At 38.3% G+C, this 15000-nt stretch overlaps 1 protein-coding gene across 1 annotated transcript in view; it reads left to right on the top strand.

The window, feature by feature from the left end:
- fat4 (FAT atypical cadherin 4) overlaps window positions 1-15000 on the top strand; it is a 102454-nt gene that overhangs the window by 48323 nt on the left and 39131 nt on the right. The window contains exons 3-6 of the mRNA XM_081383239.1: window positions 3464-3725; window positions 4932-5282; window positions 9224-10146; window positions 12302-12476. Coding sequence (XP_081239365.1) covers window positions 3464-3725; window positions 4932-5282; window positions 9224-10146; window positions 12302-12476 — 1711 coding nt within the window. The remainder of the gene's footprint in view (window positions 1-3463; window positions 3726-4931; window positions 5283-9223; window positions 10147-12301; window positions 12477-15000) is intronic.

Below are 15000 nucleotides of genomic sequence, written 5' to 3'. Positions count from 1 at the left end.
TTTTTAAATGGCAACCTTGGCACAGTGATCAGGAATTATGGGATTTTTGTGCTCCAAAAGTCCTCCGTTTTAGAGTCGGCCACTAACAGCATGCCTGAATCCCGTCCAGGGTTATTCCTGTACGGCTCTCCGTGTTTCCAGAACTCAGACCGGATCTGTCTCGGATGAAGCCGTACGTGTGATGAAGATAAAGAAGCTGGATCCGTTTCTGTGACGCGAACATCAGTCTGTGTGTGTGGTTGCTATGCAGAGTGTGCCGTGGTTGCCATACGCAAACAATGTTACGTTTCAACATTCATAAACAACTGTAAACACATCCAAAAGCCAATTATACAGTGTATTCATGAAGAACATAAAGTTCATCATCTCTCGAATTTAAACGATGTCTGAATGTTCGTCCATACGGTCATGTGTGTCTGTCCAGCGTCATTTTAGTGTCGTTAATATACTATTATAATTTTATAGTTAATGAATATTTTGAATTATTTTAAATTTTCTATAAGTTTAAATTTAGTTTTTTCAAATATTAGTAATTAGGTTTTAATAAATTATTGTTGTTGTAGTTTTTAATTATTTTTTTCAGTAATTTTAGTGTTTTTCGATTTATACTTTTTTAAAGTTTATATCTATAATAGTAAATATCTAATATCTATATTTTGAATATTATTTCAACTTATTTTCAATTTTAATTTTAATTAAAATTTTAGTATTGTGTTTTTTTTGTAATTTATATATATATATATATATATATATATATATATATATATATATATATATATATATATATATATATATATTTATATTTATTTATGGCCTGTATGGTTTTATTAATTTTAATTTACATTTTAGTCATTATTTTAGTACTTCAAGTTAAACTAAATGTATATGAGACTAGCTGTAATAAAATAAGTGTATTTAAATTTTTTTTTTAATTTAATTTAATTTAATTTAATTTAATTTAATGTTTATTGTATTTCAAGCAACAAAATGTTTTTAATGGCATTAGTTTGAGTGAACCATAATAACCCGAGTAATTTCCCCGTCCCGCAGAGCAAACGAGCGTCAGGATCATTCCCTCTCCGGAAGAGGCCCAGGTGGCTGATGGGAAAACCAGAGATCAGGAATCATATTCTCTCGTTTTTTTTTTTTTCTCTTCCTCTCTGCTTTCTTCTTTCCAGCAGACTTAGGAGAGAGAGAGAGAGAGAGAGAGAGAGAGAGAGAGAGAGAGAGAGAGAGAGAGAGAGAGAGAGAGAGAGAGAGAGAGAGAGAGAGAGAGAGAGAGAGAGAGAGAGAGAGAGAGAGAACGCCACAGATTTCAGGCTATTTAATGAATGTCCACACTGCAAAAAATGCTTTTCTTACTTTTTTTTGTCTTGATTCCAGTCCAAATATCTAAACATTCTTAAATCAAGATCCATTTACTAAAGTGGTTAAATGCTATTCGATGTTATGTCTTGTTTTCTGCAGGAAAAAAATCAAAATTAAGTGAGTTTTTGCTTAAAACTAGCAAAATGATCTGCCAATGGGGTAAGAGAAATAATCTTGTTTTTGTTTGAATTAACATTATTTTTCTTACACCATTGACAGATAATTTAGCTTGTTTTAAGCAAAAACTCACTTAATTTTGATTTTTTTCCTGCAGAAAACAAGACATAACATCGAATAGCATTTAACCACTTTAATGGATCTTGATTTAAGAATGTTTAGATATTTGGACTGGAATCAAGACAAAAATACTAAGTAAGAAAAGCCTTTTTTTGCAGTGCACAGTTTAAAATGGCAGTAAATGAGTAAAAGGTTTAATGTGCGGCTGAAACACCAGCAGGTGTTCAGTGGTTTTGTGTTTTCGAGGCCCTGGATGATCTTCGGCTCTTTGATGTCGTGAAGCGTCTCTTCTTTAACGTGTCTGTCTGAACTCGTATTGTCTCGTGCTGGAATGGGGACGTCACGATCTGTCACCGGCGTTATTCATGTGCCACGCTGGACTGGTGTGGAGTATCAGATGTTCAGCGCTGTGTGTATCAGGGGATCTATTAGCTGAGTTTACAGAGGAACCGTATATCCGTCCGGTTCAAAGGCACAACTGTGCGTCTCTCGCCCCGTCTCTCTCTCTCTCTCTCTCTCTGTCTCTCTCTCTGTCTCTCTCTCTCTCTCTCTCTCTCTCTCTCTCTCTCTCTCTCTCTCTCTCTCTCTCTCTCTCTCTCTCTCTCTCTCTCTCGTTGGGTTTGTGTTTCTCCGCTGTCAGCTGTGGACTGGAGAAACTCAACACCAGTGTGGAAATTAAATACTTTGCACTCTCACTAATTAATGCCACTGTAATCTGAAGTTCAATGTGTGACGTGATGCACTATTAGTTTTACTTTTACTATATATATATATATATATATATATATATATATATATATATATATATATATATATATATGGAAGGTCGAATAACTCAAAATTAAATCATTACATAAATGTTGAAATATTTAAATAAATTATTAAATGCATAATCATTAATAAAACATGAAAATAATGATAATTAAGCCTACTTTAACTGTTATTTTGGTATTTTCAGAACTCAAGACTTATCTTCAGTCATTTTGCTTCTTCAGTAAATGTATTTTAAAGGGGTGGTATAATGTCCTCTCGATGTAAAGTAAGTCTCTGATGTCCCCAGAGTGTGTGTGTGAAGTTTTAGTTCAAAATACCCCACAGATATTATTAAATAGCATGTTAAAGTTGTCACTTTTTGAGGGTGAGCAAAAATGCAAATGAGCCGCTGCTCCCGGCGCAGGGGGTGGAGCTACAACAGCTTGCACTCACACACACATGCACTGAAAATTTCAAACACTTTTAGCCTTTAATGTTCAAACCGGAGTCAGTGACAATATGTAGACAACATTTCTGAATGGTTAGTTGATGAATTTATGAAGCTGATGTGTAGTTATCTTCTAGTCATTGATTAGCATATTCTGTCTTGATAATCTATAAATCGTGTTCCGGGGGCGGGGTTTATGTAAATTTTAGGGTTGGTGATGTCACTAACCCGGGAGGAATGTGGTGTAGTCTCTACCAGCCGTTTGTTAAAAAGCGATTTCTTTAAAAGCAAATATCTCCCTTTGCTCTGAACTTTGAGCGTTGTAACTTTGCAGATGTTGTTTATGATCAAACAGCAACACTACACACTAACTAAAGTTAGAAAAGTCAAATCATAATCAACCACCCCTTTAATTTAAGGATGTTTAGATATATGTGCTGGAAAACAAGACAGAAACACTGAGGAAGAACATCATTGTTTTTGAAGTGTGTTTCAAAGTTGATGAGCCAATCAAATGCCAGTGGATAAAATCAAGCTCCGCCCCCTACATTACTTCTTGCCTGTGTGTTTAGTTTCACTCATAAACCACATTGCTGAAGTGAAGTCTGTGTTTATGTCAGGTTGGTGTGTGATGGAAGTGTGTGTGTTTGTGTTCAGGGAGCGAACGCTCTGGTGACCTACGCCATCATCAGTGGAGCGGACGACAGTTTCCGCATCGATCCCGAATCCGGCGAGCTGATGGCCACCAGGCGCCTGGACCGAGAGCGCCGGTCGAAGTATTCTCTGCTGGTGCGAGCCGACGACGGCCTGCAATCCTCCGATGTTCGGGTCAACATCACCGTCACAGACCTCAACGATCACGCGCCTAAGTTCTCCCGCTCCGTGTACTCCTTCGACATCCCCGAGGACATGAACCCAGGTACTGACTCTCTTCAGGCTCACTTCACACACTGTAAACCCCAATAAGTTGGCAGAACTCAAATAATCTGAGGTAATCAGTTACATACATGTTTTTTAAGTTAAGAAATGTAACATTTAAGTGAGCAGAACTTGCAGATTTTGTACTTAATTGCTCTTAACTTTAAATATTTGAGTAAGCTTATTCATACATAATTTAGGTTTTTCATGTAATCTCTGTTTTAATATATTTAGTAGTGGAAACTTGGCTTGCTTATATGGCTGGTATAAGCAAGCCAAGTTTCCACTACTAAATATATTTAAAATGAGATTCAATAAATGCTACCTTGCCAATTATTAACACAATGCTTTGACAGCATTAGCACAGCACGTGCTGAATGAATGCAGAAATATAAAACTATTAATATGCACTGTTCTCAAAGCAAGCTCATGCAACACTCGTCACCATGATGGAACCCCCCCCAACCCAACTTAACAGAAACTCTTCTAAACTACCATTACAAAACATTAAACACTATTAAATCTCCCACTTAATGTTAATATGGCAAAGCATGCTGGGGAATAGAAATCCCAGCCCAGTTTCAGTTAAGTTTAAGTTTGTCTAAATTAAAAGAAACCTGTTCATAAAACTCAAAACAATGAAACAATTCAACTTACTTAAAATGTGTCAGTTTTGTGAACTCAAAATATAAAGGAAATTCTAAATACTTATAAAAGTTAATTTGATGGAACTGATTTGTATAATTTGAGTTGGCTCTACTCAAACCAATTAATTATTTCGCGCGTTAGCGTAAGACAAAACCTACTGTGAGCTGCGAGGTTGATATATCTGGTTATTATATATTGTTATCATTGATTTGGAATGCTTGATTGTGATTGGTTTGAGCGTGATTTGGCTCATTTCGAGTCGGACTGACTGATTAAAGGATTAGATAAGGGTAAGAAAAATAATGTTTGAATTAAGATTATTTTTCTCACCCCAACGGCAGATAATTTAGCTTTTTTTAAGCATCAACTCTCTTAATTTTGATTTATTTCCCCAGAAAACAAGACATAATATCAAATGGCATTTTACTCATCTAGTAAATGCTTCTTGATTTAAGAATTTTTAGATATTTGGACTGGAAACAAGACAAAATCCTAAGTAAGAAAAGCATTTTTGGCAGTGCAGTCCCTGATGTGTTCTCTGTTGTCTTTCTCCATTGAGGTTCTATTGTGGCGGCGATTCTGGCCAGCGACTCGGACTCGGGCTCGAACGGTGAGATCACGTACTCAATAGAGGAGGATGACGAGGACTCTACCTTCCTCCTGAACCCCGTCACCGGTGTGTTCAACGTCACCCGCCCGCTGGACTACGAGTCTCAGCAGTTTTTCATCCTGACGGTCCAGGCTCGGGACGGGGGTGGCCTGTGCTCTTCGGTCCGGGTTTACTTTAACCTGCTGGACGTCAACGATAACCGGCCCGTCTTCAACAGCTCCATGTACAGCACTTCGGTCCTGGAGAGTCTGAGTCCCGGGACATCCGTGCTCACCGTGAGCGCCAGAGACGCCGATGATGGTACGGGTTCCACTAAATGCTTTTGGAGATCTGAAAAACGTCCTCCATTTGTATCGTATTTCAGCATAAGAATGCTGACGTCTGTCGGCGCTGATGGCCTCGTGGTCAGCACGCCGACATGTAGCGCCGTTGCAATTGGGCGGCCTGAGTTCGAGTCCCATCCCCCGTCTCTCTCTCCCACCTCACTTCCTGTCAACTCTCTACTGTCCTGTCCCAATAAAAGGCAAATATCACCAATGTCTGCCTGAGCTAAAATATTTACTTGAAGAACCCCTGATATGTTAAATTAATATTTAAATTATTTAACAACACCAATTTAATTTTTTTATTGTTTTTTTTATGTTTTTTTTTATGTTTTTTTGTGTGTTTTTTTTATGTTTTATTTATATATTTTTTACATTTTTACATTTATTTTATTTTATTTTATTTTATTTTATTTTATTTTATTTTATTTTATTTTATTTTATTTTATTTTATTTTATTTTATTTTATTTTATTTTATTTTATTTTATTTTATTTTATTTTATTTTATTTTATTTTATTTTATTTTATTTTATTTTATTTTTATCGCAAAATCCCGTTTGGGAAACCCTACTCTACTGAACATAAAAATACATAATATGTCACACACAAATATTAGGTAAAATAATTTTTAATTATATTAAAATTCTTTTCAAACTTTTTTTTGTATTTATAAAATATTGGAATTTAAGGACATATAAATTGAAATTCATTAATCAAATTGATACATTTTTATACAAATGTTTTATGAATTTTGATTAATTTTAATTCTATGTTCTTAAATTCAAATTGCAATTCTGTATTCTGTTTTCTACCTACAATTAAAATTTAGGTTGATTAGTTATCTTAGTTTGTTTGCATTTTGATTTTTCATAACTAGTTTAAAATACGTTTCTGTATTTACGTTTCTGTTTCTAAATATACACAATTATTTATAATCGTCATTTTCTATGTTTCGCCACTTTTTGGATGTTTTTTAACGATTTTTATGTTGTTTTCTACAACACTAAATTCCCTTTATTAATTTTATATCATATTTCGGTGTAAGAATAGTGACAATTACTCATATTATAACATAAAATACACAGCACAAAACAACAACCTGTTTTTGCTCTTTCATAACTAGTTTAAAATACGTTTCTGTATTGAATTAAACACACACGATTATTGATTATTTATAATTACAATTTTCTACATTTTGCCAGTTCTTAGATGTTGTTAATTATATTTACAGTATGTTGTTTTCTACAAGAGTAAAGTAACTTTATTCATTTAATTTCATATTGCAGTGTTAAAATGTTACAAATATTATAGCATAAAATACATTTCTGGATTATTTATTTATAATCGTCATTTCCTACATTTTTGGGATATTTTTTAACAACATTCATGTAGTTTTCTACAAGAGTAAAAGAACTTTATTCATTTAATATCATGTTTTTTTTCTTTTTTAAATGTTGCCGAATGTTAATATTGAACACCTAGTTTAGATTCTCACAGAATCATGTCTGGGTCGAGTTGAAGTGAATAGAACTGATGTTTTGCGCAGACGGTGAAGGCAGTTTTGGGGTGAATTATGAGCCGCACGTGTTTTTGAACGGTTTCGTGAGACTCGTCTGGCGTGTCCGTGAGTCTCGCGTCTCGTGTCTCAGACTCTAATGTGGTTACGCTGACCTACATTTGTGCCTGTAGCTTTTCTTCCTCATTCTGCTTGTCTGCCGTCCCCATCGCACACGAGACCGAGACATCATTGTTAGCGTTTCCTGACCCCTGACCCATGACCCCTGACCCCGGACAGCGTGTAGGTCGGGGTGTTTTGTAAACAGGCCCAGTGTGGGAAGGTGCCACGGCGTTCCACATGAGCTCCCGTCTGAACGGCATTACGGACGCTCAATTAGAGCTCATTTACTCTGAACTGAGCAGATTAGATCTGCAGATCCATATCACACACTCCCTGTACTGTAGCATTATCAGCTTCAGCACGTCTGGACAATCACACATTCATTGTGAATGGATGACGGCCAAACCTCCAAAACGCAACAAAGATATTTCTTGTAGACACTCGGTCTGTGCTGTTCTCTAGTCAAGTCACCTTCATTTATACAGCGCTTTTTAAATAGTTTGTTTCAAAGCAGCTTTAAGAAAAATTTTGAAAAACATTCAAAAACGTGAATCTGTGAAAACGGTGTGCACATGCGTATTACGTGTTTAATCTATAGGTGTGCGCATTTGAATATATATGTGCACAGGCGTGTAGTCTTTCTCTACTAACTGACCTCAACATAAAGCTATATGTCTAGCTATATGTGCTGTACATGTTCAGATAAGAAGCGAGTTGTCGTCCACGTACTATCTACACGTGCTGCACAATTAGTGCTCCTCATGTGAAGCGCACGAGACTCTTCTTACTAACACAGTTCAATGTTGGCATGTTGCTGAGTTCACAACACTATACTCAAATGTAAGGAATCCCAAACATTTTGTTAGTCAGACTATTTTCTTTAAACTGTAGTCAATCATTTTATCCCTTAAAACTCATCTTTGATCACCATGATTACATATTTAAATGTTTTTTCCTTGAAAAAAATTATTCATGCCTTAAAATATCTTGAATGTAACTCGACACCCTTGCCTCATTTAGTATGCGCGGTTCTATGAATATGCAAATGAGCCCCGCCTCCACTCACTCAGCTCAGAGATCCACTGGTTGACGATCACACGTTGATCTGATTGGTTACAAGGTAGTTTGTGACGTCAGAAACACCAGCGATTTCAAAGCGTGTTTTTGAGACTGTCTTTGGTTCACTGCAGTTTTAAGGAGGAAATACTCAGCAATGCTGTCGACTTATGAATTTACACATGGTTTGTCTTAAAGCAGATTAAAAACACCACATAGACACATAAACAACTTTAAAAGCTGGATTTACACCACAGGGGACTTTTATAATATTTCAGTTAATATTTCAGTAATTTAACATTCGAAGGTGAGATGGCAGCTATTGCATCCGTTGGCGTTCCTATTCTTCTTCCGCTCTGGAAGTTATGAAATTTGGATCACAGATAGAGGACAATCTGACCATTAAACACACCAATTACAGAGTCTCTAACTCAATCGCTCTAGCACCACCAACTGTCTAAAATTTTGAGCCATAAGGGCTAGAAACAAAATTAAATTTTCAAAACTGTTCTGCCATTTTTTCATTTCCCGATAAAAACGAACTGAACGAGATCATCTTCCGACAATGCAGACAAAAAGTTATAGAATTCAAGTTGATTTGTCAAAATGTTCTCGAATAACGCGCAAACGAATTCGACGAATAGCATGCCAAAATGAACGTGAGGCTGGATAGCCAACCTGAATAGTTTCGGCGCAGTGCCACCTAGTGGTCAGGAGAGATAAAAATGAACATTTGTTCTTATAAAAATGGCTCTTTTAACAAATATATAACAAATCTGGTCTCTTTAGCATTTTACGAATTTTGTCGTAAAATGCTATATTTTACGAGTGCATTGCCATATCATTACGAAACTCTGTATGTGTGTCTTCGGCACCATGCCCTGAAGGTAAACAAAAAGTTTAAATTTTTCCAAAAATGCCTATAACCTTTGATTGTATTTGCTTATTGTAATGAAACTGGTCTTAATAGATTCCTCGGGTCATGCCGAGAACATAGATATCAATTATACCGAACTTCCTATCCACCATTTTGATTTTCTTTCAAAACCTAATTTTTCGAACTCCTCCTAAATTGTTGGTCTGATTTTTACCTAAATCGAAGCGTATCATCTTCTGACCATACCGGCAAAAACTCAAGGATTTTGTGTTGATAGACGAAACATTGTTTATGTTTTCTACAACGGTAAGTTACAGTAGAGGTATAACCCATTATTAATTTAACAGCATATGTGGTGTTTTTCAGGGCCGAATGCGGAGCTGCGTTACACGATTGCGTCAGGTGACCCGCAGTCCCAGTTCACCATAACCGACACGGGCGTCTTACAGACCAAGAAACCCTTGGACCGCGAGACACAGTCTTTCTACAACCTGGTTATCACCGTTAACGACTTGGCTCCGCCTCCCATGACCCGCTTCACCAGCACCGCCCAGGTGTCAATCATTCTGCTGGACGTCAACGACTGCCCGCCCGCCTTCACTTCGCAGTCGACGGCGTACATTCAGGAGAACACGCCGGTGGATACGGTGGTGTTTTCGGCGCTGGCCACTGACGCAGACAGCGGGCCGAACAGCTACGTGGAATATTCCCTCAAAGGGCCGTTCGGAAACAAGTTTAGCATCGGGAACATCGATGGCGGCGTGATTTTGGTTGGCGAACTGGATCGCGAAGAAATGGCGAATTACTCTCTGATAATCATGGCCACCGATAAAGGTGATCCGCCACTTTCGTCCACGATGGAGGTCACCATGATGGTTCTGGACGTGAACGACAACACGCCGAGCTTCTCCCAGAACATCTATGACATCGAGATCGAGGAGAACACGCTCACCGGAACCGACGTCCTGCGCGTTTTCGCCAGCGACGCGGACGAGGGAACGAACGGGCAGATTCGCTTTTCAATCGCCGGTGGAAACGTGAACTCCGATTTCCGTATAGACTCGGTGACGGGAGTTATTTCTGTGGCGAAGCTCCTGGATCGGGAGACGCGATCTTCGTATTCTTTGACCGTTCAGGCTTCGGATCGCGGGAGTAGCTCACGCGTGGATCGCGCCACCGTTAACATTGTGCTTTTGGATGTGAATGACCGCTCGCCTGTGTTCGAGCTCTCGCCGTACACCGTCAGCGTGCAGGAGAACTTAGGAAACCTGCCCAAGAACATCTTACAGGCAAGTACACCGCATTCATGCAGCTTTCGAGTTCGGCCATTTCAGCGATTGTACATAAACATTCATAAACTCACAGCTCTTCACCGCAACCCGCCAAAATAAAAGTTCGGTTTAACTTGAAGAAATTATGACAGAAATATATCACTATTGGGTTACATTTTATTTTAAGGTGTCATTGTTACAGTGTAATTATATATTTAAGTACTTAGTAATATTAATTAACTACATGTACTTACTATAGGATTAGGGTTTGGTTTGAGGGTTAATTGCATGTAATTATGCATGATTTACTGTAATTACTATGGTAAGTACATGTAACATATGCAACAAGGACACTGTAAAATAAAGTGTTACCTACTATTGTACAGTTGAATGTACCACTCACAGTAATAAGAACAATAACAATGAATAATAATAATGCAATTATTAAAACTATATTTTTAAGGAATATCACACAATATTTCATCCATGTTTTCATTTTAAACATAAATGTCTGTTTTGCATCAGTGTTGTTTGGCAAAAATAAAAGGATTAATTTAAAGATTAATGTTTTATGCCTTAATTCGATTACCGCTGTTTTTGATAATAAATTTGTATTAAATATTAAATCCAGAAAAATTGAAACGGACAACCCAGAATTTAATAAAACATTTCTTTGGGCCCTATTGTTGTAATTTTTAATTTTTATTTTTTTATTACAATTTTATGAATTCAGTTGATTAGACATGCTTTTTGATTATTACAACTAAATTAAACCAAATGAATCCAGAAAGTTTATTATTTAAGAAAAATACAATTGAATTTGTGGGGAATAAAATTATGGATTTCATAGGATTTCATTGCTAAATGTTTAATACATTTTTGTTCAATTGTGTAAGTCTCGGGATTTCAATTAATTAGAACTTTTTTTTATTAATAAAATGTAATTTAACCATTTAAATGTAATCCAGAAATATTTAGATGGGCAAAAAAACGGCATCTGAAAAAAAAAAAAATTAATTTGGGAAAACATAAACCAGATTTCATAGGGCCTTCATCGCTATTAACATAAATATGGGTTTCCTAGTCAAAAACTGGACATGAACGGCCTCTCAAGTCACATTTACAACTGGGAAACTCAGAGATAATTGTTAGTTTCTGAGTTGTTCAGGCTCTTTCAGATTCATTTTTCCCACATCCTACATTGTGTCCTCTTGACGGTTACAATCATGTGTTATTTACGTATATAAATAGCCATTTGATGCTTATTGCATGTATTGTACAAATTGAATGCATGTAAATGTAAAGGCAGCATTAGTTCATCTCTTTAGAGCGGGCGGCTTTGGTTCTACAGCATTTATGAATTTGCTTTGGCATGCAGAAATGCAAGAGCAAATTTCCAACACAAACCACGCTCTTACTTGGAAATGTGACTGGAAGTGTTTGACGTTGCTGGAATGATAAATGCAGGGAGTGGATTCGGCTTCCCGCTGTACGGTGACGGGGTGTAACTGCACAACGCTTTACACTTCGGATAAATTACATAATGAATCCAAACAAACCTCACCTGAGAGGGGAAATGAGCTGGAGTCAGGTGTGCCAGCGCCTCAGACTCTCACGCAAAACCTCACAAGAGTGTAGACCAACCCGTGTGAACATTTTTGCTTCTATAAAATGCAAAGAAATTGCTATATTAAGCAATTAACAAAAAAAAAACTGTAATCTTTCATCTCTTTCAGATCCACTCCAAACGTTTGTTTGTAATGCTTAACGGTAACTGGTCTTTTTTATTGATCATTCTGGATTTGTACAATATTTTGCAATCATGTTTTTGTGCTCCATTTATCTGATTTGTGATTAGTTTTAGGAAATTCAAATTTAAGGTCATAAAAGTCCCCCTGTAGTCAATCATTTTATCCCTTAAAACTCATCTTTGATCACCAAAATCACATTTTTCCTTGAAAAAAATTGTTAATGCCTTAAAATATCTTGAATGTTCTCGACACCCTTGCCTCATTTATTATGCGCCGTTCTATGAATATGCAAATGAGCCCCGCCTCCACTCACTCACTCAGCTCAGAGATCCACTGGTTGACGATCACACGTTGATCTGATTGGTTACAAGGTAGTTTGTGACGTCAGAAACACAGCGTTAACTCTCGGTGTGTGTCGGCAGGTTGTGGCCCGGGACGATGACCTGGGCACTAACGGTCAGATCCTCTACACACTCTCCAGTGGGAATGAAGCCGGATCCTTCAGCCTCTCATCCACAGGTCAGCTGATCCTGATCCGAACACTGGACCGGGAAACTCAGGACAGATTCACGCTGGTCATCACGGCTCACGACGCCGGTAAGAGTCAGAAACAAAATCTTGTTTTCCTTTGAAGTGACTTGTTCGCAAAGCCCCGCCCCCTTTAGTTACTTGTGTGTCCGACGAGCCGTGTTGCTCTCATGCCAAACCATGTTCTCACGCAGTGAAAAATACATCGCAGAGCAGAGAGGACACTGACAACGCACCGACAGACAGGACTTTTGATATGAAACTATGTTTCAACTTTCAAATTTGGTAATTTTTTTAAGAAATTTAAACATTTAATACAATTTTGTGTCTCTTTCATGTGTCGTGACAGATCGCTCAGGTAAAGCTCCTCGTGAACCGATCATCTCTTCCTTCTAGTTCATTTATAGCATCAAATAAACTTCCGTTTTTCAAGTACAAATCCTCCAATCTAAATCCTTAATCTACTAACACTCCTGACTGCTTTGTTGGACAAAAATGGCGGATTCGATTATGATTGGTCAGATCGCCTGTCAATCAAACTCCCTGTGAAGGGTCAATTAAGATTATTTTTCTGACTCCACTGGCAGATATTTGTTCTTGTTTTAAGCATAAGCTCACTTCAGTTTGATCATTCTAGGAAAACAAGACTAATTTCCTTCACCAGTATACGTGTGTGTGTGTGTGTGTGTGTGTGTGTGTGATGGGTAGGTTTAGGGGTCGGGTTAGTGTGTGTGTGTGTGTGTGTGTGTGTGTGTGATGGGTAGGTTTAGGGGTCGGGTTACTGTGTGTGTGTGTGTGTGTGTGTGTGTGTGCGTGTGTGAATGATGGTTAGGTGTAGGAATCGTGTTAGTATGTGTGTGTGTGTGTGTGTGATGGGTAGGTTTAGGGGTCGGGTTAGTGTGTGTGTGTGTGTGTGTGTGTGTGTGTGTGATGGGTAGGTTTAGGGGTCGGGTTAGTGTGTGTGTGTGTGTGTGTGTGTGTGTGTGTGTGTGACGGGTAGGTTTAGGGGTCGGGTTACTGTGTGTGTGTGTGTGTGTGTGTGTGTGTGTGTGTGTGAATGATGGGTAGGTGTAGGGATCGGGTTAGTATGTGTGTGTGTGTGTGTGATGGGTAGGTTTAGGGGTCGGGTTAGTATGTGTGTGTGTGTGTGTGATGGGTAGGTTTAGGGGTCGGGTTAGTATGTGTGTGTGTGTATGTGATGGGTAGGTTTAGGGGTCTGGTTAGTGTGTGTGTGTGTGTGTGTGTGTGTGTGTGTGTGTGTGTGTGTGTGTGTGATGGGTAGGTTTAGGGGTCGGGTTTGTGTGTGTGTGTGTGTGTGTGTGTGTGTGTGTGTGATGGGTAGGTTTAGGGGTCGGGTTAGTGTGTGTGTGTGTGTGTGTGTGTGTGTGTGTGTGTGTGTGTGTGTGTGAATGATGGGTAGGGTTCGGTATAAAAACCATTACGTCTATGCAATATCTCCATTTAGATGGCTAAGTATACGTGTCTGTGTGAGTGTGTGTGTGTGTGTGTGTGTATGTGTGTGTGTTCTCTGGTCTTTGGTTAACCCGTCTCAGCCGACCGGTGCCTCTCCTTCATTCCTCTGAGGGTCACATGACCCGCTGTAACGGCAGGGATTCGCTCCGGACATCGACGGGAACTTTAGACAGTAAATAGCGTCTGAATCTGCCAAGCGTCGGAAACGGTTGTCGAGCGCGGAGAGAAGCTCACACTGTGACTGATGTTCTGGCCCGGACACACTCTGCAGACGTTTCTTACATCTTCTACACTGCTTTTGGTAGTAAATCTGCTGAAGTTTGTGCTCTGGGTTTGAGCGTGATCAGATGTCTCAATCCCGGCTCAGAGTTTTCTCTATTGCAGACTCGTTCCCTGTTTAAAACCGTTTAGACTGGTCTAAACTCCCTAAAACCAGTTCAGTCCTCCCGCTTCAAGGTCTCATTCAGTGGTACTTGTAGGTATTAGTGAGTATGTTTAAAAGTAAATCCTGCAGGAATTTTTTCAGTGCGTATGTTTATCACAAACAAATGTGATTAATGCTGCAAATGTTTATGTGTGTTTGTCTCTGTTTGCGCTGCTTTCTGCCAAACGCTCCTCCAGCTCTCTGAAATCTGCAAGCAGAAACAAACTCCCTGAATGCTGTAGAAAGAGCCCATTGTGTCCTGATAGTGAAATATGGGGAGCGTCTGAAACGCTCCGACTGAGCTTTCCTGGACCATCTCAATGATTTTCCCATTCCTGGGTTTCCAGTGGATTTGTGATTCAGATCCGAGTCGAAGCCCATTGACACGTTCACCAGACGGCCGGCTCAGGAAGCCATTATTTCTCTTATTCTGATGTTCCTAATGTACTTTTTCATGATCGTTTTTCTATGGAAGCCCATTTCCTCCACATAAGGAAAAAAAAACATGCTCTGGTAAATCAAAAGTCGAAATTATTACATAAGTCATAATTATGAGATGAAAAGGAAAAATTCTGACTTTAAAAGTAATAATAGTGAGATAAAAAGATTATGACACACTAAATCATAATTAAGTCGAAATTGATTTTAAAAGTCAAAATTATGGCATACTAAGTCAAATTATGAATGAAGTCATAA

This window comes from Scardinius erythrophthalmus, assembly GCF_964197995.2.
Source record: "Scardinius erythrophthalmus genome assembly, chromosome: 13".
Taxonomy (NCBI): Eukaryota; Metazoa; Chordata; class Actinopteri; order Cypriniformes; family Leuciscidae; genus Scardinius; species Scardinius erythrophthalmus.
This window is presented reverse-complemented; position numbering and strand designations above follow the sequence as displayed.